At 35.9% G+C, this 26275-nt stretch overlaps 4 protein-coding genes and 1 non-coding gene across 7 annotated transcripts; 1 reads left to right on the top strand and 4 right to left on the bottom strand.

Moving 5' to 3' along the window:
* Window positions 1-572: 572 nt before the first annotated feature.
* LOC133856518 (IAA-amino acid hydrolase ILR1-like 3) lies at window positions 573-6457 on the bottom strand. The gene is made up of 5 exons (XM_062291572.1): window positions 6026-6457; window positions 5790-5915; window positions 2237-2551; window positions 1764-1892; window positions 573-1198 (listed from the first exon to the last, which is right to left on the bottom strand). The coding sequence occupies exons 1-5, from the start codon at window positions 6440-6442 to the stop codon at window positions 818-820; spliced, it is 1368 nt and encodes a 455-aa protein (XP_062147556.1). The 5' UTR covers window positions 6443-6457; the 3' UTR covers window positions 573-817.
* A 33-nt stretch (window positions 6458-6490) lies between these two features.
* Window positions 6491-6576, top strand: TRNAM-CAU (transfer RNA methionine (anticodon CAU)). Its single transcript is given in 2 exon segments — window positions 6491-6528; window positions 6541-6576. It is a non-coding gene; the product is annotated as a tRNA-Met (tRNA).
* A 660-nt stretch (window positions 6577-7236) lies between these two features.
* Window positions 7237-11620, bottom strand: LOC133856499 (uncharacterized). Of its 3 annotated transcripts, none has more exons than XM_062291554.1 (9): window positions 11410-11620; window positions 10953-11236; window positions 10314-10766; window positions 9903-10205; window positions 9584-9820; window positions 9380-9440; window positions 9093-9295; window positions 8717-9007; window positions 7237-8545 (listed from the first exon to the last, which is right to left on the bottom strand). In XM_062291554.1, exons 1-9 carry the CDS (start codon window positions 11600-11602, stop codon window positions 8507-8509), a joined length of 2064 nt encoding a protein of 687 aa, XP_062147538.1. In that variant the 5' UTR covers window positions 11603-11620; the 3' UTR covers window positions 7237-8506. The 3 variants fall into 3 exon arrangements, with proteins under 3 accessions (XP_062147538.1, XP_062147546.1, XP_062147530.1); XM_062291562.1 differs by having other exon boundaries at window positions 9093-9289; XM_062291546.1 differs by having other exon boundaries at window positions 9093-9440.
* A 5749-nt stretch (window positions 11621-17369) lies between these two features.
* On the bottom strand, window positions 17370-18365 carry LOC133861080 (protein NTM1-like 9). The gene is made up of 3 exons (XM_062296787.1): window positions 18182-18365; window positions 17775-18043; window positions 17370-17662 (listed from the first exon to the last, which is right to left on the bottom strand). Exons 1-3 carry the CDS (start codon window positions 18342-18344, stop codon window positions 17489-17491), a joined length of 606 nt encoding a protein of 201 aa, XP_062152771.1. The 5' UTR covers window positions 18345-18365; the 3' UTR covers window positions 17370-17488.
* Window positions 18366-23121: 4756 nt separating this feature from the next.
* Window positions 23122-24276, bottom strand: LOC133861291 (protein NTM1-like 9). Its single transcript, XM_062297047.1, has 3 exons — window positions 24092-24276; window positions 23631-23931; window positions 23122-23424 (listed from the first exon to the last, which is right to left on the bottom strand). The coding sequence occupies exons 1-3, from the start codon at window positions 24274-24276 to the stop codon at window positions 23122-23124; spliced, it is 789 nt and encodes a 262-aa protein (XP_062153031.1).
* Between the last annotated feature and the right edge of the window lie 1999 nt (window positions 24277-26275).

The following is a 26275-nucleotide window of genomic DNA, read 5'->3' as shown; positions in this document are numbered from 1 at the left end:
TGGGGCCTTATGCACCATGGTCGGCCCCACTATGGTCCACTGGGAGTACTAGTGAAATTTATGGAGCATTATCTCTTTCGCAGTGAAATACTAAAAATCACACTTTTATTCCACATTCATACTTTTATTCTACAACATTCCCACCTTGCTGATGTAACGGTGTCAATCAACCTTGATTTTTTTTTAACATAGACTAATCTAAGGATCGATTGATACTAATACATTGGCAGTACGATAGCAATGTAGTTAATAGTATTGATCCCCAATCATAACGTGCCCCCACCCCGCGCTAAAGATGGAAATACGAATCTTTTGTATTCAGTTATGGTACATATGTCTCAATCTCAACAAATCCAATTTCAGTTGCTTGCTCCTGTAATGAATTGGAGGCCTATAGTTCTAGGGCAGACCCCTAAGCCATGAGGATCCGGAAGTTCTCTAGGGTATAGTTTTCATTTTCCCTGTCCAGAAAAGAAAAGTTTTCATTTTTGCAAATCAATCCTCTCTTTAGGCCTGGGGTAAAAATAATATATTCAAAAGTAAAAGTTTGGTTGGTTAAATGGAATGTGGGGTGGATTTGTAGGTGAAATTTTATTTCTGAATCACTTTGCTGCACAATGAATACCGAAAACCTGATAGGGCAAGGCCGGATATCCCATACAAGAATATTCACGAGTACTAATCTGGTAAGCGAATGGAATCTTGTTACTTCCTGTTCACAAACATATTTACATTTTCCTTGAATATCCAGAAAATTTCAGGGCATGCAGCATTATGGAATTAGTATTTGATGTTATCCACGCCATATTCTGAAATTTTATTGCAGGACTGGGTATTGGTGCTCACTCAAATATATGTCGGCAAGAGCAGTGAGGAATGCTGCACCAATTGGGAGGACATCCTCATCAAGAAAGAAGTAAGGGGAATGCGGAAAGTGAATTGAACCCAACTCCTCGTTTCTAATTCCAATACTAAGCATAACTCCTGGAATGAGTTCTTGATAGAAGGCGAAGTCTTCACCTGCCATGACCTTTGAGCCAACCTTGACATTTTCAGGACCAAGCATAAGTTTGCCAACCCTCCCCACATGAAGATGCAATCTCTCATCATTAACAACAGCAGGGTATGGCGGAAAATCTTCTTCCTTCATATCGATATATGCATTACATCTGTGTACAGCTGCTTGTCCCTCAATAACCTACAACCAGCCCCAATTATATAGGCATCACCAACTTTGAAGCCAGTGACTTCACTTATTTGATTATTTGTACTTTTGAAAAGAAAAGAAAAAAAAACCCCATTTTTCAGAGAGTTGATGAACTGCTTAAATCAAGCCAATGAAGCCCAATGCAACAAAGTTATAAAACGAACAAAAGAGAAGTTATGGGGCGACAAGGTGCTAGGAAGCTTAGAGCAACTCCATAAATGACATCTAGAGGTGCAGTATGAAACACTATCTATGAGAAATAATGGAGATAAGGTGGAAAAATGGCAAAGTTATCTCCACGATATGAATGTAGATTGCTTGATTCTGCTACTACAGTCTCACCCTTTTTCACAATGAATAGCAATTCCAGACAAGGCAAACACGGGGGATTGAACTATGGAAACATAAAATATTAATACAGAAATTTAACATGAATAAAAGTCTTCTTCTTTATATTCTAAAGAGATTAACTTCTTACCTTGCATTGAAGAATGATGAAAAGCAAAATTCCTATTTCATAAAGGCAAAAGTGAAAAGGTTAAGTGATAGTTTATACCTCTTTCAACCGTTGCCTTAGGTGGTGCAAGCCTTCAGTTGTGAGACTCCTCACAGTGCCCCCAAATTCAACATATGGTGGAATTGTATCCAATGCTGTGCCACCTCTGACGTAAGTAACAGATAGCACCTTCAGTAAAATAGTAACCATTAGCACTGTCACACTAGATGTTTTATATGCTTCAAGTCTCCCGTAAACTTCATTCTTGCATGGCCAAGCAGCTGAATGATTTAAGAGTGACAAATGAAATCTGCCATAATGTGACGACTACACCAAACAATTTGGGGCTGAAAGTGATGTAGGCTTCAAAACTTGAGGTTATAAAGATAGTACAATGGAGCAATATGGAAGCTACAACATTTATTAAAGCATCCAACCCAAAAGATTACATTAACCATGACCAAGCACATAGCCTCCAATGTGGGACTTCCTTTCCGGAAGATTACATGAAAAGATCGAGGATAGGGACACACCTGACTATCAAGGGGATTAGTTTCTTTTGAGATGAGCAGTTGCAATGCCAAAATTGAAAATGATGCAGCAAGAATTGGATCCAAACTAGTGTGGGGATCTCCAGCATTCCCATCTTTTCCGACTATTTTTGCTTCAAAGATGCATGTAGCAGCTAAGACAGGCCCTGAAATGGATGCTATACTTCCAGTGGGTATGTCGCAATCAATGTGCATTGCAAATATTGCTTCAGCATCACGAAGAGAACCTTCTTTTATCATGTGAGATGCACCAGCACCTCCCTCCTCAGCAGGTTGGAAAAGAAGTCTCACAGTTCCCTTCAGTATCAGATAAAAAGGGGGTTTTAGAACAACATATTTTGAAGCTTATTTAGGCAAGTTTGAGTACCCCCAAAGACTATAACCAATATGAACACCTAATTAGATTCAACTACCAACTTGCCAAAAGGTGTCAGGACACAACATGAAAGAAAATAAATTCTAAATATGTTACCTAAATAAGTATTGCTCAATGACATATCTTCTAGAATTACTGAAGATACATAACAACAAAAAGGTGGAAGCTATAACTCAGGAGAATCTTAAAAAAAAAATGTTTTTGGAGCTTTTGCCACTAAGAGATCTCTTTTCCTGAGCAGGTTGACCCACTTAACTTAAGTCCAGATCACCTCGTTATTTGTGTTGCTTGTTCTTGTGTTTTGAAGTTGTCTTAGATTTGAAGATCAATCTGGCTAAATCAAAGCCGGTCAGTATTGGCAATGTCAATAATGTTGAAGGTTTGGTTCGCATTTTGGGTTGCATGGTTTCTTCCTTGCCAATGAAATAACTCAGCCTTTCGTTGGGAGTTCCTTTTACAGCTATGTCTATTGAAATGGCACTATTAAGAAGATAGAGCGTCGTTTTGCTAGTTGGAAGATATTGTATTTTTCTAAGGGTGGCAGGACTACTTTGATTAAGAGCACATTGTCTAATTGCCTAGCTACTTCTTGTCTCTTTTTCCTATTCATACTCCCATTCCTTCCTCTCACTTTCCATCAAAGGAACAAAGTGCAAGGAGATTCAAACTTCCAATTTTTAACCCATCTTGAGTAAGTCTTGCATTTAAGACACTTCAGTGAAATCTGTCTAAGAGTCAACCACTCAAGTAAGAAAGAGAGCATTACAACGAGATGAGAATGTGATCATCATTCAAGCCAAGAAGTATGTTCTTGAAACAGGGAAGTCTCTTGACTATTTTCCAACCAGGACCTATTTACTGAGCACCTGCCACTCCTTGGTTTTGCCATCATTCTCTGCTAATTGGCAATTGGACCTCCAATTTAACACAGCTGGTTCAACACCTGAAGAAGTGAACACACTTGCACTAGGTAGACAGCCATCTTAATTTCAATCGTGGAAAGCGACTTGAAAATCTTATTAATCAGAGAAGGTTTTGCTAATTTTAATTCCAATAATAGATCCACATAAAGCAATCATGAGAAAATTCCACAGAGATAGCACATCAGTCATGCTGTACAATCATGAGTTGGAAATTTGATAATGAGTAAAGTGAATCATGTGTGGGCCATTCATTTAAAGATCAAGAATAAAACTATCAACTGAATGAGAAGAATAAAACTATCCAATGAGTAATCAGTACCAAAACTATCTATAACCCGCTGCATTATAAACAAGCCATATGAGTAAAAGATGATGGACGCTAGTAAGAAAGGTTGAGCTTATGATGAGTGCTTACGAGAGCATGATTACAGGGTACAAGCAGGCTGGAGGTAAGTTTTATATTTCTCAACAGTTTTCATCAAATCATATGTTATATACTTCTACATTTTTATTCAGCACCAATGTGATATTGAGTTTTGCAAGATTATTCTTAAAAGGAGATGAGTAAACCTAGACCGCAAAGCTACTCAGCCAATTAACCTACGTATGTAGTCCATACAAAAAGATTTTGGCCAGATTTACCTAGATTGTTAGCACACTAATATTTATGTGAAAGTACTAATTTGCAGAGCTATTAGAGCACCACTGCAAGGGAATCTGGTCATGGATAGAATTGAAAGAGATCAAACATCTGAGCTTGGATAAAAGAAGTTAGGTTGTAAGGAGATACTAAGGAGCTGTTTTTTGTAGCCCAACCAAATTCATTCTCAGCTTGAAATACGAATTTGTTCATTTTGATACATGTTACTATAGCACAGGCCCAAACCTTGTAAAAGGTCACATTTGTATTTGCACAATTTCTCTTGTTGAATTGATGTAGGACAAAAATTCCACCTTGTGGGGCACAAACAGGGAGCACGTTGTGTCCCATGTGAAGAATGGTTAGAACCCCTTGAAAGACTTCCCGAGGGGCTCTTATTACAGAGGGAGCTCGTTTTACGAGTCAGGATCAACTACAAGTGAGGTTACTTAGGAGCAACCTTACCATCAGAAAAAGAGATTTACCGACAGGTTGTTAGTAAGCTGGGACATAAAGGTATATCGTCAGAACCAAACAATAGGTTAAAAGACTTTAAGCAGGATATCTCGTGCCATCAGCATCAGGTGAATAGGATGTCAGCCAATCTCTGGCGGTGGAAGTGCAAAAGGAAAAAAGGCATCGTACATTACCGGCGGGGTTGATGGCCGGAGGTGATTTACCGGCGGGTCAAAGAGGAGCGAGAAGTTACCGGCGGGACCTTCAGTACCAACGAGAATTAATTAGTTGGTTTCTAATGTGCCAACATGATTGACTCTTTGAGATCATAATAATTAGCACATTAATCGACCAAATCAAGAAGATTCGAACAAAAAATGAAAGAGTCAACTACTAGATTCCGTCCAAGAAAGAAATGAGTGACAGATTGATGATGAGGATCTCCAGCATGATCACTTCCCATAATTCCCTAAATTTCCCTTTAGAAGACTTTCATCTTTAGATTGATGTAGCCATCAAGTATTTCCATAATTATTATATTTTTATTTCTTTTGTTTTATTTCCATTCTTAGGAGATTTAATTACCTTTTGTAATTTCAGAATTTCACTACAAGTTCGGAGTAGTTGTAATGGGAATAAGCAGTTTTTGCCATCAATAATATTATCAGTTTTCTTTATCAACGTGTGTGTTGACTTGTTTATTAAGAACACAGTTTCTCTTTCACGTTTATCGCTTCCGCTATGTCAATTTGTTGAATCTAATGTTAATCCAAGAAGGCTTTGCTATTATTCTTTCTGTTTTGGATACTCACAAGAACAACAATACCATCACAAGTTCACTAGATAATGCCATTCCTCGTGGCCTTGGACATTTGGCCACTTAACAGAGTTCAGTTGGTAAGCCTTCAATGTGCGCCATTGAAGATGCAGATGATTGGCAAGAAAAATAATACTCCACTTATTTTATTGGCAAGTGAGTTTTTCGGTTTTGCCTTATGGCTGCAGTTTTCACACAAAAATCTATCACTATTCTAGAAATTCATGGCCTTTGAACAAAAACATGAAAAGATGCATTGGCAGTCAATGTAGGAAAGCACCATTTTCTGCTATTGCAATATGAACAAAAAAAAAAAAAACAACCTTGAGTTTATCTTTCCGTTGGTTAAGCAACTTGGCAGCACCAAGGAGCATTGTCGTGTGGGCATCATGTCCGCACCCGTGCATTTTACCATCAATCTTGCTCTTATGATCCCAGTCAACAAGCTCCTGTATATACACCACCACTCCACAAGTCATCAACTACCATTCTCCATTCTCTATCCTCAAAACGAAGAAAAACAAAAGTAATAGAATGGGTTTCTGGATTACTCATTTACTTGCAAAGGCAGGGCGTCCATGTCTGCTCGAAGAGCGACAATTGGAGGAGAACCCGAGCCGATTTGGGCAACAATGCCGGTTTTGGCAATTGGGTATTTGTAAAGGATGCCAAGCTTGTCGAGTTCTCTGCGGATGAGAGCGCTGGTATTATGTTCTTCGAATTTGAGCTCTGGGTACTCGTGAATTTGCCTTCGTACTGAGACCAACCAGTCTTTGTCTTGCTGGGCTGAGCTTTGGAGCTGCGTTGCGTAAGTTGGGTCCTGAAAGTTCTGGATTGGAGAGAGGGAGGTGAGTGAAAGAAGCAAGATGGGTAGAAGAATGCGGACGATCATGAAAGCTTCCATCTTTGCTTGTAAATTTGTGGACGACAATGGCTTCGCTAACAGGCAAAAGAGTGCTTGGAAGTGGGTATTCATGTACTGCAAACAGAAAGAATATGCATATCTGTGCAAGTTTAACATGACGGGGTGGTGGCGCAGTTGGCTAGCGCGTAGGTCTCATAGCATAAAGAGTGATCCTGAGGTCGAGAGTTCGAGCCTCTCTCACCCCAAAAAATATTTTCTTTCATTGCAGCAAAACAATTTCCATTTTTTATCAATTATTAAAACTGTGCTTAACACACCTTATGAGATCTTCCTTTCAAGATGGATTAACAAGAAAATATTGTCTTTCATTGCAGAAAGGAAATTTAGATTTCTTTTATTTTTCCAAATGATCAATTATTAGTAGTGTGTTAAACTTTTTATAGGGTATTTACTCTCAACATAGAAACTATTTCATGAGTTAAATCTTGTTTAATTATATCTATTAATTTACTGATCTATTTTCAATGATGGTCACATAAATATCAAGACAAAAATTAGTTTAGAGTTTCTTAACATTAACATTAACGAATTGATTTGGTAATATTTAAAAAATGAAGCCTTTCTTTGGATCCATGTCTTTTAGATCCATATCTTCATATACTACTGATTAAAGATTTGTTAGTTAGGAAGTCATTTCAATAAGGTGTTTTCAAAGCGATAGAAAGCACCTTATTCAAATGGCTACTAACAAATTTATGGGTTGACCACTACAGATCTTTAAATAGACAATCATTTTAGTATTGTTATGGTCTTAATTAATTAAATCACTTTATTAATGGTACTTTCGAATTTTATCTTCCTCTAAACTATAGCCCTTGTACCATAAATTATCCAAGATAATCTGATATATAAACATAAAATTACATATATCAAAGCGAATTTGGATACTTGAGTTCTTCATTACATACTTGAAAAATTAAACAAATTTGAAATACAAATTTTAAAATACACTTCAAATTCTTGATACAAGTTTCAAGTAGGGGATTTGGAAAGCTAAGTTAGGGTTAAGTACTAACCCCCTAGTACTTCCCGGGCAGTCGTCGGTAGAAGATGCCGATAAACTGACCAATCACATTTGGATAAAAGTAAAGTGGTCATAGGCCAAATATCCATTCACTAAACATAATCTTCAAATTTGAAAACCTGTGAAGCTTGATAATCTTCCAGTGGTACCAACCTGAGGGGTCGGTATTTAACCACCGTCGTGCGGGCGTCGGTAGAAGATACCAATAAACAGACCAATCATATCTGAAGAAAGTAAGGTGGCCATAGGCCAAAGATCAAATTCTGTTGGCATCACTCGAATGCCACTTTGGAGAGAGTTTTTGTACAGATGGGAAGTGGGATGATTTGTTGGCATCACTTGAATGCCACTTTGGAGGGAGAGTATTTGCAGAAATGGCAAGTGGGATGATTTCTTGGGAGAGTTGTGGCTCAATTGTAGAAACAGTAAACACAAATGGGGTTTTTCCAAGTAAAATGATTTTCTTGGTTGAGTAAACATTTGAGAAGACTGGCCTACTTGAGACCTTGAACTCTAATTGAGTTAACTGAAAAAGGATTAGGAGGAACATTTGGGATTCTTAGACTGGAAAGGAATAACTAATTGGAATCAATGAATAGGATTGATTTCAAATAGGTTTATACCTTGGGATTTTTTACCTGCTGGCATGGGACTGTTCGGGTGTCTGTTGAGTCATAGACTCTACAGCTTGATTAAAAAGTTTGGGCTCTTGGGGTTTAGGCTTGAGGCAGTAGATTTATATCTTCACTTTTTTTTTCTTCCTTTTTTTTTTTTTGGAGTTTTCTTGAAATCGATTGGAGGGAAATGCTACCCAGGGGAATATTTTTGGACAATCTCCAAAGGGGATTTTCCTTGGAATTTTGGTGAAATTGGAACTGGAATTGGAATAGGAACTGGAACTGGAATTAGAATTGAAATTGGAACTGGAACTGGAATTGGATTAGGTTTAGATAACTCGTTGGGAAATAATTTTTTTTGTAAATTTTTGGTGTTTTCAAGATTTTGGGGTTTAGATCGACCTCCTTCAATCAGAGTCTAGATCTGACTGAAGAACCTCCTTAACAACCCCAGATGAATCCTTCTCTATTGATCTATTGAGACCACATAGAATCTTGAACCGTTGGATCAAACTGTTGAACACAAGAACAATGCTGGGTTAGTTTTTGAAAGACCAATTTATTTGAAAATAATAGACACAAGTAAACCTCATCTAGCAAGTGGATTGACAAACAGAACAAGAAAGTTCTAGGCAAAACTTGCCACCAATTACTAATACGATATTGAGAGCTTCCAGTACTTACCAGTGCATTGAGCATTTTTGCACTTGGTGCACTGTGTGATCCGTCGTCCTTAACAGATTCCATGTTTTCCATTGTCTCACGGTCAAAAGCAAGATTCTTTTGACTGCTAGGATCATTATGAAGGAATTCATCTGGATAATTAGGTATTAAACCCAATAATTCAGGGATATAATCGGCTAGATCATTCGTGCCATGTTGAAAAGGCACCTCGCCATCAAGGTTGTGAGAGAGCAAGCTCCAATATAAATCTAGTAGCTCTGGTGGGACACAGGACATATTTGAGTCTACCACCTGCAAATCAGCTTGATATTAGAATCATAAATGAAGGAAATACTTACCTAACTGAACTTGGAACATAGTTCAGTGTCTTTCTCACCTGATCACCAGCTGTTACTTGGGCAGCTTGATTTTTTGTAGTGTTGGCATTGTCACTAATGTGGTTACACTCAGTGAATGCTATAGCGCTTGATGTCGTTCCATCAAAAGCTTTTTTTGTAGGATAATCTCTTGTGACCTGATTGTCAGCTTCCTCTCCTGGTGCTGGAGATACTGAAGCCTGTCTTTTGTCAGACCCTGCATCTTCAGGAGAAGATTTAGCTGTGTTAGGAGATGAAACGACAGGTGTATTGGGGAGTGAAGTTAAGGGGGTCAAAGGGTTGCAACCTAGTGGATCTTGCATCAGGACAGAGAGCATTTCTAGTTCTTCCTCCAGTTGCAGATCAACCTGATAAACAAGATTAGTATTAAATTAATTTACTGCACTTGTAATTTCCACAAAAAAAATTAACAACTCTTTTAACACTTGTAATTTTAGCTGATAAACAAGACTAGTTTTAAATGTTTTAAGCTGCACTCGTAATTTCTCACCTCACCAGCTGTTACTTGGGCAGTGTGATTTTTTGTAGTGTAGGCATTGTCACTAATGTGGTTACACTCAGGGAATGCTATAGCGTTTGATGTCGTTCCATCAAAAGCTTTTGTAGGATAATATCTTGTGACATGATTGTCAGCTTCCTCTCCTGATGCTGGTAATGTAGAGAGAAAGCTCCTCCAATCTAAATCTAGTAGGTCTGGTAGGACACAGGCCATATTTGAGTCTACCACCTGCAAATCAGCTTGATTTTAGAATCATAAATGGAGATACTTACCTAACTGCACTTGGAACATAGATCACTGTCTTTCTCACCTGATCATCAGCTGTTACTTGGGCAGCTTGATTTTTTGTAGCGTAGGCATTATCACCAATCTGGTTATACTCAGTGAATGCTATAGTGTTTGATGTCGTTCCATTAAAAGTTTTTATAGGATAATATCTTGTGACAAGATTGTCACCTTCCTCTCCTAATGCTGGAGATACTGAAGCCCGTAGTGCTAGCTCAGACTCTGCTTTTTCAAGAGAAGATCTAGCTGTGCTAGGAGATGAAACGGCAGGTGTATTTGGGAGTGAAGTTATGGGGGTCAAAGGGTTGGTCTCCGATTGCAGATCAACCTGATGGAAGAAACATGGATGAACGTACTCAAATTGATTTACTGCAATTCTAATTTCCACAAAAAAAAATAACAACTGTTTAAGGCTAAAACCCAATTCCTTTCTCACCTCATTATCTATCACAGTTGCCATTTCTGCCACTTGATTCTCTGAAGCGTAAGCATAAGAATTGCTGTCACTACACTCAACACTTGCTATAGTGTCCGAATTTTCAGAATGAAGAAATTCGTTAGTTGTTGTATGATCTTCAGCTTGCTTTTCCAGTGCTGGAGATACTGAAGTCGCAGTTCGTTTAGACTTGGCAGGTCCAGCTTTGCTAGAGCACTTTCGCTTTCGAGCTTTGCAGCCCTTGTCTGGAGATTCTGAAGTGCCATATGTCATTCCATCAGAAATTTCAAAATGAAGAGATTCATTAGATGTTGGATGATCTTCAGCTTGCTCTTCCAGTGCTAATTTAGACTTGGCAGGTCCAGCTTTGCTGGAGTTTTTTTTTTTTGGATGAATAGCTTTGCTGGAGTTTTGCTCAGGTTTATAGAATAAACGACTGAGGACAAAGGCTTTCTGCATTAAGTTAATCAACGAAGTGAGAACGAAAATCCTCTTCTAAGATTACCCTTTACATGATTTTGCTAGCAAATAGATTAAAGCAACTCACACCAGTCAGTTGATCAGCAATCAAGAAGAAATGTCAAGCCCACCTATCAAACAAACTAAATAGCAAAAGACGAGATAGGAAAGAAACCCAACCTGTCCGGGTTTGGTGCCATCAAGCTCCTTCAGGGTTGTGCGGTACTCATGCCTTTTCCAATTGGTTTTTTCCCATTTAGAAGCCGCAGTACCCCTCTTATAGAAAACCAGATACGTTTTTTTTCCAATCAAGCTCGCTCCGGACCGGATTTCATGATCATAACCGGACACTTTCCAGAACCCAGCATCGGTACTCCTGTTAAACTGTTTCCCATTCGGATGCTTCAGTTCCGGCGACGAGAAGAAGAACCATTCTCTATCCGTTGTCTCTATGCCGGATAAACCTACAGTTAAAAGAAACCAGACTGAGACCAAAAAAATTGAGAAACCACATGATCGAGTGTATTACATATTTGGATATTAAACAATTGAAGCCCAGAAAAAGTCGAGACAAGGTACAAAATAAGAAAATAAGAAAATCGTCATAGTAAGCAGAAGGGAGTGCTAAACTGATCACCTGCCATATCCCCGGGCTCGAGTTTTGAGAACTGAATTTCAGGAATAAAGTAAAGCTTTTCATCATTCCCAGTGGTAATATAAAGGTTTTTATCATTCCCAGTGATCTTTGACCTCAAGTAGTAGTCGATGATTTGCACGTCAGTCGGACTGAACTTGAACCCCGGAGGCAGATCCCAAGACAACTTAGCCATCACACACGAAGAGAATGAGTTTCATAAGAAAGAGAGCTGCAAAAGAGTGAGAGTGAGGAAGCTGGAATAAATAGAAGAGAAAAAGGTGGTCGTACTAAACTGCTTCGACAAGTTTGCATCCAATTTAGATTTATTATCAAATTGGTCCTTCAAATCCAAATTTTATGAATTGAACCCTCAAAGTTTCGATTTACTGTAAATATGATTCTTATTTGTCGACTACGCACAAATGTAGCGAGTAAATACCAAGTCTTTTCAAATTTTAAAGATTAAAAATATGAAAAATTTCACTTATAATTTTTAATTTTTCATCATTTTTACAATAAAGTAATTAAATTTTAAAAATTGTACATTTAAGATATTTATATTTCAATTTTTTTTTCAATTTTAACCTTCCGTAAGAATTTTTCGTTAAATCCTGTTAAAATTTTCAAAATATTCCTGTATTTATTTTATTAAAAAAATTATAAAATTTTTCAAAGATTTAGATATTGATATATTTTTTGCAAATTCCGTTAAATTCTGACCAACACTTAAACCTAGCTATTTTTTTCTTTTTCTTTTTTCCTAAAAAAAGTAAGAGTTATTTTAGAAATTTTAACAGGATTTAACGAATAATTCTTACAAATAGTTGAAATTGAAAAAAAAAATTAAAAAAAAAATCTTAAATTAACACTTTTTAAAGTTTGGATACCTTTTTACAAAAGTGATGAAAGATCAGGAGCCATAAGTAAAGTTCTACCTTAAAAATAATAATAATAATAATCTGCAAAATGAAATTTGAACTCTTAATTATTGTGTCTCAACTCTTTCTTATTCTTTTTCTTCGTTTCTTTATTTGTTGGTATTTTCTTGTGTGCACGCTATGAATTCTACCAGTATCAGAGCCGATAGTTTGATAGGGTGAGTATTGAACATAACATTTGCAGTAGACTCTCATAAGATTCTTAATATGTTATTATCTATAGTACAGTGAAATAAAGAAGCGAATAACTTGCATGTGTAGTGTGAGCGTTAAGCTTTTGGTGATGAACACTTGGTGAAAGGAACTTTCATTCGAGGGGAGCATCATCGATGTGGCGATGGACTTATACACGAGAGTGAAATTGTTGAATGCCTAATGCTATTTGTATACTACACAAACATCCTACAAAATTGACGTGACAAGATTTATCAATCATTATATTTTTATATTTTTAATCAGGACTACTAGACAATAACACATCAATTTTGTGAGATATATTGATTTACAATCTCTAATGAGGGTCTAATTAATTATCTCATACCAATGTGCCATCCTTGTAATATGCGACTACTATTGTGTTGTCCTTGCAAAAACGCGTTGAATTTGAAAGAATCTTTGTACTAACGAAAAAACAATATGCAAGAGGATGATTTTTTCTTTTTCTTTTCTTTTTTTTTTTTTTTTTTTTTTTTTTTTTTTTTTTTTTTGATAAATAAGAGGATAATCTTTTTCGCTTTACACTGGGAGGACAGCAATTGGGACCCTTGCTTGCTATATTTATTAAACTTTACATAAAAAGTGGATTTTTCCCTCAACTTGCTCTCCAAGAAAGAGCATCTCCTTTCTTTTTCTTTTTCTTTTTAAAAAAAAAAAAAAAAAAAAAAAAAAAAAAAAAAAAGAGAGAGAGAGATGAAAAAGAGAAGTAAGAGCATTTTTTTTTATCTCTCACTTTTGAAAAATTTCTTACATCAAACTCTCTAAATATTTCTCTATTTTAATTATATATTTTTTTTATTAATTTTGACACCAACCAATTTAATGGTATGAACATCAAATTTTCCTACATCAAACAATCCCACCACAATCAGCTACCCACATAACCGAAAACTTCAAATTTTCAATTCTCAGCCACTGCAAACATCAACACAATACCACCAAAATCTCAAAATTACATCATCATCAAACACCACCCCATCGGCCAACAACAGAGAACTCAAGTTCTCACTAGAATCGGCCAAAACATGACAAATTCTTAAGCCTTAAATAGAAACCCAAAATACCGATAATCATCAAACAAAACATCACAAATAAGAAATCCAACCCACAATTTCAAACCCTAAATCAATTGAAAACAAATAATGAAACTCACGTTTGGGAAGGGAAATCCACCAAATACCCAACACTCTCTCGGTGTTTGCAAGTGGAGACGACGGAACCCAGCACTTCGCGACTTTGTTGAGCACCAGAAGCAAAACCTAGTTCTTGATTTCCTTCGGTGATGATTTCAGATGCTTCACAATGAAAAGAAGACTTGGACTTCTTGGAGTCAAAGAGGAGGCTCAAGTTTTTGTTCTCATCAAAATCTTGCTCTTCTTGCTCGTCTTGGTGAACTGTACAATGAGAAGTGGAGGATTGTGGCGTTTGGAGCGTCAGAGAGTTTGGGCTTTTTGAGAAAGAGGGAAAACTTCTACACACAATGAAGAAGCTCGACAGAAAGATGAAGAAGAAAGTGAAGAAAGGCGCGAGAATGAAAAATAATAATAAAAAATGGAAGAGCGTGAGCTTGATGGGCGTTAAAAATGGAGAAGGATTCTAACAAGAGATATTTTGGTGAAATAATAGAGAGCTTGATGCATATGAGTTTTTGAGAAGTTTCACCAAAATTTGGTGAAAATTTTGAAATGCTGAGCTCGATGCGGATGCTCTAAAAGCATCTTCGGCCGCTAGAGCAGTAATTATTTTAACTATTTAAAATCAACATTTTTTTTTAATTTAGTCACTAATATTTCAGTAAATATTTCAAAAGGTTATGATCTATCTTACTCTTTATTTTCTTCAAATATTATTTTTCAAAGTATTTTTTTTGTGAAAGTTGAGGGGAAGGGCCAAAGAAAGGAGAGAGGGGGAGGGAGAGAATAATTAAAAAGAAAAAAAGAAAAAAAAAGTTCATTATAGCTAAATTGATGGAAACATTATATTTTGAAGTGTTTGCTGGAGAAGTAAAATGGCTCATAATAGCTAAATATAATTATTATGAGCTCTACAAATGATTTGTTGAAGATGCTCTAAGGAAGCCACGCTTCAGGATAATATATAACCCTCTGATTTTCTCTACTCCTCTCTCCTTCGTGACACTACTATCAACATGGATATTTTGTTTTTTGTTTTTCTCTCTAGAGTTTGCTCTAGATCCTCTCACCTCTTTTAAGGCTCTATCCGCCCCTCATGAGGCATTATTCATTGCCTCAGGCAATCTATCCAAGATCCTTCCAAATATGCAACATCAACCCTTCCACCTCCGCCTTATCGCCTCCTCCGGCACGCTACGTCGCCCTCTCCTCCTGGATATGTCTTGGATTTCAGATTTAGTTCTTTTAAAGCTCGATCTGCCATTGACTATCAGCTCCACCTCACCATCGTCTTTGCCAGCCTCTCCGTTCCTCGTAGCTGTCTCACACACCCCCCACGTGGTTTTTACACGATCACACGTCCTCGCCATCTCCGCTACTTTTTTTTAGGTTTGGTAATTTATTTATGTTTTTTCCTCTATTTTTCTGTTTTTGTTGTTGTTTCCATACATGTATTTGGGTAGGGTTGAAGTGTATTTCAACAGTTATGTCATTTCTGCGTCCCTTGTACTGGGAGTTCTAGTAGGGTTAAAGAGTCTCATAACAATCATACTTATTGGGGATAAATTCCATTCAACCCGATCTAAAAAAGAGATTGACATTTAGCAACTACTTTAGAGAAATCAGGTATCAGTTATCTCAGTAAATTCGGATTAGGACTCTATTCCAAGTAGAATTGAAGTAAGTAGTTATAATCTGACCAGTACGTGATCCTATCCCCAAGAGAATTGGGATAGGACTCTAATTAGTCAAAGTATAATTTGATTAGTAGTCCTATTCCTAGTGGAATTGGGATAGGACTCATGGTCTAATCAGATCAGAAGTCAAATAAGAGATCAGATAAGAAGAATGATTAGATCAGAAGTCTAATAAAGGATTAAAGTCCAATTAGAACTCTGACAGCTATGACTGACAATTTTGGCACGACCCGATAATCCGACACGAACATGACACGAAATTAGCGGGTTTTGGTCATAAACGGGTCGACCCGTATATGACCCGTTATCTTGGCTTGGCGGGTCGTGTGCAGGTGACCCGCCATACACGATTATGTTTTTTTAAAAAAAATTAAAAAATTATTATTATTATTATTAGCTGAACAGTGAAAACACACAAAAAAAAAACCCTAACTTCTTTTCAGACTTTTCTTTTTCCTTCAACACCGCCCCCCTCCTCTTATTTTTCTTCTTCCTCTCATTGTCTCTCTGCTGCGTTGTCGTCCTCGTCGTCCTCGAAGCCCCACGGACCACGATCTCCCCAATGTGTCCATCTCTTCTAACTCTCCTCACCGGTCGTGGTCTCGGTCCTCGTCGAACTCGTTCAAGCTCAGGCCCTGATCTTCGATCCCCGCGCCTGAGTTTGATCGCGACACGAAGAGCTTGGAGGTCTGAGGCTCAGCAGCTTGTTCAAGACGTTGGAGACTTAGAGCTCAGGGCATTGTTTGGGCTCTGGTATAGTGGTACCTCTTGGTCCTCTTCAACATCTACTTCAATATCTACAAGAAGCAGGTGAAGTCTCTGATGGATTTTGCGATATGAATCATCTGACTGTCGATTTTGATTTTGTTTTGACTGCTGAAAGTAAAACATTTAGTTGAAATTTGAGGTGCTGATTGTGGATTTTGATTTGGTTTTGAGATAATGGCTTGCCCTTAGCTTTGAATGTTCAAACGGGTTTCCCGGGTCGTGTTGGGTGACCCGTGAAATTTCCGTGTCGTATCGTGTCTGGAGCTCCAATCCGTTAACAGAAACCGGTCGTGTTTGGGTCTAGCTTAAACGGGTCGCGGGTCGTAAACTGGTCGTGTTGGGTACCCGTTTTGCCAGCCCTACTGACAGCAGCTCTAATTCAACAAGGAGCAAAAATTCTAATGCAGGTTTAACTCCACCTTTTTGCCTATAAATATGCCCATACTTCAGGTATAAAAAAAGACTCAATATTTTATGCACAGAGCATTATTTTATCACAGAAGTTAATTTAGGCATCGAAGCAGGATCCTCGGAAGGGTGCACGAAGAATATTAGAAAAATGTGCTGATTCACATCATACTGAAAACTGTACCAACAATGCTCTTGCCCGCACCTTGTCTAACTGCCTTAATTGGCGGCCACTTTTCTTAGTGTTCATTACTAAGAATTTATAGGGCTGCGTCATTTATTTAATGCATTCCCTTTTAGTGCATGTTTGCATTGTTTTGGAGCTTATTGTTAGGATACCCAACTATTCTTTATTGTTTTTGGTTGTAGTGTTTTTTATGTAATTTTTTTTAATAAAAAAAAAAAGAATAAAAAAGAAAAAAATAGAAGGGTGTTTGATAACCCCATTTATTAGGCTGAAAGCAAGGCACCTTGACCATTGGCCAACGACCAGTTCTGGCACGTGTCTCTTGCTAGTTGCTATAGTGTGAAGCTCGAAACAACCAGAGGATTCTAGAATCCTCCGTTGTCTAACTTGGATTGGTGAATTCTTTGACACTCGAAATAATTTAATAATTTCCCTATTTTTTTTTTTTTTAATATATAGATAATAATTTCCCTATTATTAAAGGCCAAACACTCTGAGAGTCTGAACTCTGTTTGTCGTCGCCAAGTCAATGCAACAGCATAATTCAACCTTGGAAGGGTGGGGCCATTCAACATGATTGTTTGCCATGTGGTGGAATGTAGTTATTGTGCACTAGTCGTCCAATTATATGCCATGCAGTAGGCTGTTTAAGCGGAGCACTCAATAGTTGCTATGTATGTTAAGATTACAGAAGACAATATTTCAGACAATAAGCAACAGCCCCAATTAACATCAATCAAAACAGATTCTCTCAAACTTAGATGCTATAGTGTCATATGTAATTCCATTACAATTTTCAGAGTGATCTTCAGCTTTCACTTCCAGTGCTGCTGGTCTAAACTTGGCAGGTCCAGCTTTGCCACCCTTGTTTGGTTTCTTGAATAAACGGCATAGGACAAAGCTTTTCTGCATAAAGTTAATCTGACAAGGTGAGAAGTGAGAACTTAACATAACCAACTGAAATGTGAAGCCAGTGATAACAAAAGACGAGATCGATAGATATTAGAAACCGGCCAACCTGAGAGGGGTGGGTGCCGTCAAGCTCTTTTAGGGTTGTGTGGTACTCGTGCATTACCCAATCAGTAATTTTGCCGTTCGGAGTAGGCCCCTGATAGAATACCAGTATCTTCTTCATTCCAATCAATCTCGCTCTAGACCAGATTTTGACGTCCTTGCCACTCACTTTCCAGTACCCAGCATTGGTGGCCCTGTTCAACCGATTCCCATTCCGGTGTTGTGGCGAGAAGAAGAACCACTCTTGATCCTCTGTTTGTAGGCCGGAGAAATCTACACTTCAAGAAACCATGTGGTTGACGTATAGATGTGTTAATATTGTATTTATGAAGCCAATATTAACACATCTTTTAAAAAATTTAAATAACGTAAAATTATATACAGAACGGAAGTGAGTGGGAAACAGATCACCTGGCAAATCCCAGGGCTCCCGTTTGAAGAAATGAAGTTCGGAAATAAAGTGAAGATTTTGGTCATTCCCAGTGATCTTTGACCTCAAGAAGTGGTCGATGAGTTCCACGTCCGTCGGACAGAACCTGAACCCCCGTGGCAGATTCAAAGACAACGCAGCCATCACACATGCACGAAGAGAATGACGATGGGTTTCATAAGAAAGATTGATAGTGAGCAAGCTGACATATACAACGGAAAAGGTTGTCCTACTTACTTCTTCGACAAGTTTGCATGTGAGGGTCAACTTTATTTTAGTCTTCTAATTTATATTTATTAGAGCAAATTTTAATTAATCTTCTTGAATTGTCAATATTTTTGTAATTATCTTTAAACTCAAAAAAATTTTAATTTTAATTTTTTTTAAAATTTCACACTTCCATTAAAAATTTTCGTTAAATCCTGTTAAAATATCTATATATATCAATGATTAAGGCATACGGGTATTTTTGTAAATTTTTTAAATCTTGACCAACGTTTAAATTCTTGCAATTTTTTTTAGAAAAAATTAAAAATATTTTGAGAATTTTGACACCCCTCTGCTAAGATTTAACAAAATATTATAATAGAATTATGAAATTGGAAAGAAAAAAAATAAATGATGAAATTGAGATTTTTTTTTAGTTTAAGAAAATAATTCTAAATGCTTTCTCCAATTTATCTTCACATTGGTTCTTGAAATCCAAATTTGATGAATTGAACCTTCAAAGTTTCGATTTACAATCAGTATTATCCTTTTTGGTTGAATACGCACAGTATATTGAGTAAGTACTAAGTCATAGATTTATTAGTCTCTAATGAAACTTAATGTAATGCATTGAAACATTAGTGTAATTCACATGCAAACTTGTCCAAGAAGTTAGTAGGACAACCTTGTAATATGCGACTACTATTGTGAGGAATTTTCGTACGAGAATCTAAAATTTATTTTTCACCAAGGACAGCAAGTGGGATCCTTGCTGGCTATATATATATAATATTTTGTCATTGAAGGACGTAATTTTTGACCATTTTATTCATTTGGTAAGGTAGTTCGTTAGCTAGCTTTATAGTTTTTTTTTTTTTAAAAAAAAAAATAATAATAAAATAAAAATAAAAGTAAAAGTAAAAGTCTCTTAGCTAGCTTTATATAATTATTGAGTACTGATTCACGACTATCTAAAAATACTACTTTTCACCACCTTGTTTATTTGGTAAGGTGGTACCAATACCTTTTGAGTTTATTTATTTATTTTTAAGTGGGGGACCACCTTGTCACATAAACGAGGTGGTGAAAAGTGATATCTTTAGGTGATGGTGAATCATTACTCATATTTATTAGAGATAAATAATTGGTGTACAACTTTTGACACAACTCTTGTACAACTTTAATAACATTTTTTTCAAACTTATCATTAGATCTGTTTTATACATGTATGTCCTAAATATTCAATTATTAATTTCCTTTAAGAAAAAGTATTAAAATTATACAAAAATTATAAACATATCATATCCCAACCCTATTAACTTCTTGTACAAGTTTGCCTTGGAGGGTGAACTTTATAATATTCAATTGTTAATTTCTTTTAAGAAAAAGTATTGAAATTATACAAAAAGACAAGTTTGCCTTGCTGGGTGAACTTTATTTTAGTCTTGTAATCGTACTGGTCATTGGCCAATGGTCAAGGTAGCTTGCTTCTGGCCTGCGTTTTATGGCAGTTGATTATGCTGTCCGTTGACTTGGCGACGACCATCAAGTCCAAAATCTTTTTCAATTTATATAAATTTCCAGAAATTCATAACATTAATCACATTAAACCACTTATAAATAAATTAACATTCGCCGAGTTTTGCAACCATTATTTTTCTTTTTTCTTTTTTCACTACTTTCAAAAAAAGTCTACTTCAAAACATTTTAATTTTTTATTTTACTTTTTATATCACATTAATTATTTTTTTTTACTATTTAAATAAAAAACTCACTACAAAACATAATTTTATCACTTTTCTATAAATCAATTTCATATTTTTTTTAATACTTTGTACCATGTCAACAACGTCTTATTACTATTCAAACAAAAATTCACGAAACAACCATTTATCGAACGGTGTAAAATCTTCCATTATCAATTATTAGCGGTGTGTTAAAACCCTTTATGAGGTATTTATTTTCAACATAAATCGACATGCCAAATCAATGAATCATGATTTGACTAAAGTTATAAAGTGGTAAGTTACTTTTATTACAATTTTTAACTAAAGTTTACTAATTTCATCACATTAGTGGCAGACTTTTATGTCTACGTGACACATGGTGTGGTAAGATAAAAGTAGACACAAAAAGTCTGCCAATAGTATGACGAAAGTGTGCCTTCTATCACTGCTTAAAGTTCTTTATATATAATAATGTATATATTGCATCGTAATGAATATGTTATCACATTAGACGCAATAAAATAAAATTTAAACCATGAAATAGTTTTTTTTTTTTTTTTTCATTTCAATTCCTTTTCTGTTGATGCTTTGGATGATGCTACACTTGGGTGGGCTGCTTACCGAGGGCCGGTTGTGCATGGCCTATGCCTCGGATCTGCAGCCCGTCATGGGGGGGGGGGGGGGGGGGGGCATTGGCCAACACCTTCTAAAAAGGCTATTGGTCTCTTAGGAAAAGGGGGGCTTGGCTATTTTTGTTATTGTGTAGGCCTTTTGACGATTCCTGGGCCCCCAATTTTCTATTGAAAACACCTTATTTAAATGGCTAACTAACAAATTTATGGGTTGAAAATTCTAGACCTCGTACCCACACTACAAAAAAAGCGGGGAATTTAATGACTTTTTTAAACGATACTATTCAATAAATGATTGGTGTCATTTATTTCACAACGCTTGCTAAGTGTCGTGCTACCACATGTTTGAATTTTTTTTTAACAATGCTTCTTTCATAAGTGTCATAAATTTTCGTCGTTTCTTCCGGAAGCGTCATAATTATTTTTATTTTAACAATACTTTTTCCATAAGCGTAAAAAATTACAAATAATGTCACTTTTTTTGTAAAGGACACATTTTTTTGGTGACGCTTACACAATAAACGTTAAAAATTTATGACGCTTATGTATCAAACGTCATTATTTTATGACGCCTAATGTATAAAGGACGTTAAAGTTTTATGATATTTTCTAGGTAAGTGTCACAAAATTATGTTGTTTTCTCAATAAACGTCATAAACATTCCACAAACTACTAAGTTTTCTTTAAAAAAAAAAAAAGGTTATTATATGAAATTTCCCCATTTTTTAAATATGTATTTCAGCTCATAAGACATGCAAACTAACTTAATCGAAAACAAAACCATATGGTAAAAATACTATCATTAAATTACTAACAAATACCTTCAAACAATGTTTTAACTAAATCCAAAACAAAACCATATATACACAATTTTATATACCCAATTGAAAAAACCATTGTTTCAAAATAAACAAACACTTAAAAGTAACATACATATATATAGTATCTTTGCTTCAATTCCTTAATTACATCAAATCAAAAAAAAAAAAAAAAAAACCAAAACATCATATTGTTCCGCTTGACGTCCTGTTGCATATCAACCTTGTTCTGCACCAATGAAACTCAATAGCTACTCTAAATCCTACAGTCAGGAGAAAAAATGTTAGGGTCATCCATATAGTAGTAAAATAAATCATTATTAGTCAAAACAATATATGCTAAGTGATATGATACATTGTCACTCCAAGACACAACTTCTGACTACCTTTGCCCACGTGACAACTTTTACTTTTACTTTTTTTTTAAAAAAAAAAAAAAAAAAAAACCCTAAAGCTAAATAGGGGACCACCTTGCCACATGGGCAAGATGGTCAAGAGTTGTGTTTTGAGGTGGCAAAAGATCATATCTCTAGGTGAAAATAGGAAAAATAATATTCAGAAGCACTTAAAATTAACCGGAATCTTACCTAATGATACAAACATGAAACACCAAAGTGAGTTTTGAAGCTTAGCTGAACTATAGAACTCACAAAAGAGTCTCAAAAAATTACAAGGGAAGTCTAAGGTTTGTTGCTCTCTGAGTTGATAAGAACACAAAGGAGATAGAAGTTACCATGAAGACTTTACTATGAATAAGTACTTTTGATATTGCAAAAACTAGGAAATTACACATCTCTCAAAACCACAAAAACAACCATAACTAGCAAATATAGAAACACATGTTACTCGAGTGCCCAAATATTTGGTCGGACAGGGACATCTTTGAATGTCATTAGCTCACTCAATTTCAAAGACTGAAGAGTTGTTCCACAACAATACAAGACTAAAAGTCTAAAACCAGAGATATGAAATCTAGCAGTATTAACTTAAATCCATGCAAATCTCAAAAAGTCTTACGCATGTCAATCACCACAACTTGAAAGTCACAAATTCTGCCAGATTACTTCCTTGTATCATAGCCAGAATGTGCCCTAAATTGGATAACCAAAACAAAAGCCCATGTTCCTCTTATATATGTTCATCCAAATCTGATTTGATTTTTAAAACTACCATTTGATCAAAATCTAATAATGATCTGTAATAAATTAAATGGTAATTTTAAAAGTCACGTCATTTTTAGATAAACATAGATATGATGTCTAGAATTACTCCCATTATAAATCTTTAAATAGCTAGATAGACAATCAGTTTTGTATTTCTATAGTCTTAATTAATTAAATCACTTTATCAATACTTCCTATAATATTATCTTCCTCTAAACTATAGACCTGATACCATAAATTCTCCAAGATAATATGATATATAAACATAAAATTACATATATCAAAGCGAATTTGGAAACTTGAGTTCTTAAGAATTGCTGTCACTACACTCAACACTTGCTATAGTGTCAGAATTTTCAGAATGAAGAAATTCGTTACTTGTTGTATGATCTTCGATCAGCTTGCTTTTCCAGTGCTGGAGATACTGAAGTCGCACTTCGTTTAGACTTGGCAGGTCCAGCTTTGCTAGAGTCCTTTCGCTTTCGAGCTCTGCTGCCCTTGTCTGGAGATTCTGAAGTGTCATATGTCATTCCATTAGAAATTTCAGAATGAAGAGATTCATTAGTAGTTGGATGATCTTCAGCTTGCCCTTCCAGTGCTAATTTAGACTTGGCAGGTCCAGCTTTGCCGGAGTTTTGCTTAGGCTTATAGAATAAACGACAGAGGACAAAGGCTTTCTGCATTAAGTTAATCAACGAAGTGAAAACGTAAATCCTCTTCTAAGATGACCCTTTACATGATTTTGCTAGCAAATAGATCTTAATTCTTAAACCAACACAAAAGCAACTCACACCAGTCAGTTGATCAGCAATCAAGAAGAAATGTCAACCCCACCTATCAGACAAACTAAATAGCAAAAGACGAGATAGGACAGAAACCCAACCTGTCCGGGTTTGGTGCCATCAAGCTCCTTCAAGGTTGTGTGGTACTCATGCATTACCCAATTGGTTTTTTCCCATTTAGAAGCAGTACCCCTCTTATAGAAAACCAGAAACTTTTTTTTTCCAATCAAGCTCGCTCCGGACCAGATTTCTTGATCCTTACCGGTCACTTTCCAGTACCCAGCGTCGGTCCTCCAGTTAAACCGTTTCCCATTCGGCTGCTTCAGTTCTGGGGACGAGAAGAAGATCCACTCTCCATCCGTCGTCTCTATGCCGGATAAACTTACAGTTAAAGATACCAGACTGAGACCAAAAAAATTGAGAAATCACATGATCGAGTGCATTACATATTTGGATATTAAACAAGTGAAGCCCGGAAAGAGTCGAGACAACGTCCAAAATAAGAAAATAAGAAAATCGTCATATTAAGCAGAAGGGATCGAATGCTAAACTGATCACGTACCTGGCATATCCCCGGGCTCCCGTTTGAAGAACGTAAAGCTCTTCGTCAGTTAACTGAACTTCGCGAATAAAGTAAAGCTCTTCGTCATTCCCAGTGATCTTTAACCTCAAGTAGTAGTCGATGATTTGCACGTCCGTCGGACTGAACTTGAACCTCGGTGGCAGATTCGAAGACAACGCAGCCATCACACACGAAGAGAATGAGTTTCATAAGAAAGAGAGCCGCGCGTACGTAGAGAGTGAGGGAGCAAGCTTTTATAGAAGATAAAGGTGGTCCTACCAACTATACTATACTATAGGGATGTAAATAAATCAGTCTGATCGACAACTTGCTCGATACTCACTCGGTTTAGCCCAATTTGAACTTGAGCTTGATACTGTAGAAACTTGATCGTTACTGTAGAAACCCGCTCGATTAGTAAGTGATACATACCCGACTCGTTCGACAAAACTCGATAGGAACTCACGAGCTTAGCTCATTTAAAGTTCGACCAGATCGCTCGCCTGGCTTGTTAGTCCGACTCGTTAGTTTGTTCATATCTTACATATATATTAGTAAAAATAGTATAATATATATATATATATATATAGTATTACATATTAATTATAATACTTTGATAACAATATTTAGTATGTTAAATTAATATATCAAGTTATTAATAGTTAGTATATAACAATATTAAATAGTTAGCACGACTCGTTAGTTTGTTCATATCTTACATATATATTAGTAAAAATAGTATAATATATATATAGTTTTACATATTAATTATAATACTTTGATAACAATATTTAGTATGTTAAATTAATATATTAAGTTATTAATAGTTAGTATATAACAATATTAAATAGTTAGCATAAATATATATATATATATATATCACATTACACATGGTTAACAATAGTTATATATTATACTTATATTATAATTACTTACTTATATAGAATATATATTAGATTTACTATTTGTTTACATTATACAAATATCATAGTTTATCCTCTTTAGTTATATATAATAATATATTATATATTTATGTTATTAATAAATGCATAGAATGCATAGAGGTTGTTCATAAACTTGGGCATCAATTTTGCTTTGATCACTCATTGAAAAATTTAATAGTTTACCTTGAACTCTAGTTGAGCCGAGCTTGTCGAGTAACCCGGTTTGGCTCGAATGTCATTTTCAACGAACTCGAGCTCGCTCGAATTTTAAACAAGCCGAGCTTGAACATGCAATTTATAGCTCGGCACGAATTCGAGCTCGACTATTTAGGCTCGACTTATAAACGAGCCAGTTTTTAAATCTTCAAACTCGACTCGGCTCGGCTTGATTACATCCCTACTATACTGCTTCAACAAGTTTGCATCCAATTTAGATTTATTATCAAATTGGTCCATCAAATCCGAATTTGATGAATTGACCCTTCAAAGTTTCGATTTACTGTAAATATGATTCTTATTTGTTGAGTACGCACAAATATAGTGAGTAACTACTATTAAGTCATATCAAATTTTAATATATATATACAAAGTGAAATTTTGATCTCTTGACCCAAATTATTGTGTCTTTATTCTTTTTCTTCTCTTCATTCTCTATTGGTTTTTTTTTTTTTTTTTTTTCTTCGCACGCGGCTAATTCTATCAACGATATCAGAGTTGATAGTTTGGTAGGGTGAGTGTTGAATACAAGATTTGTATGGTACACTCTCATGGGGTTCTCAATATGTTATTATCGTTGGTATAGTGGAGTAAAGAAGCAAATGACTTGCATGTGTAGTTGTGAGCATTAGGCTTTTGGTGATGATACATGAACGCTTGGTAAAAAGAACTTCCATTTCATGGAGAGCATAATGAATGTGGCAATGGACTCATGCGTAAGTGTGAAATTGTTGAATGATTAATGGTATTTGTATGCCACACGTACAAACATCCTACAAGAGATGACGAGGCAATGTCTAGTAATTATTGAATTTTTTTTAACAAGGGTCAATCAAAGAGTTACTAGACCATGTTATGTAAGTTTTGTGAGATTTTTATAAGATGTTTGTGTGATATGTATCATTACTTTTGTTGAATATACACATGTGAGTAAAAAATAAAAAAATTGAGTGACTTACATTGTAGAATAGGATGGATTTTTTTTACAAATTGAAATGAGAATAGGATGGATTTAAAGGTGGAT

Source organism: Alnus glutinosa, chromosome 1 (assembly GCF_958979055.1).
Source record: "Alnus glutinosa chromosome 1, dhAlnGlut1.1, whole genome shotgun sequence".
NCBI classification, from domain to species: domain Eukaryota; kingdom Viridiplantae; phylum Streptophyta; class Magnoliopsida; order Fagales; family Betulaceae; genus Alnus; species Alnus glutinosa.
The sequence above is the reverse complement of the archived record's forward strand: the minus strand, read 5'-3'. Positions and strand labels throughout refer to the sequence as shown.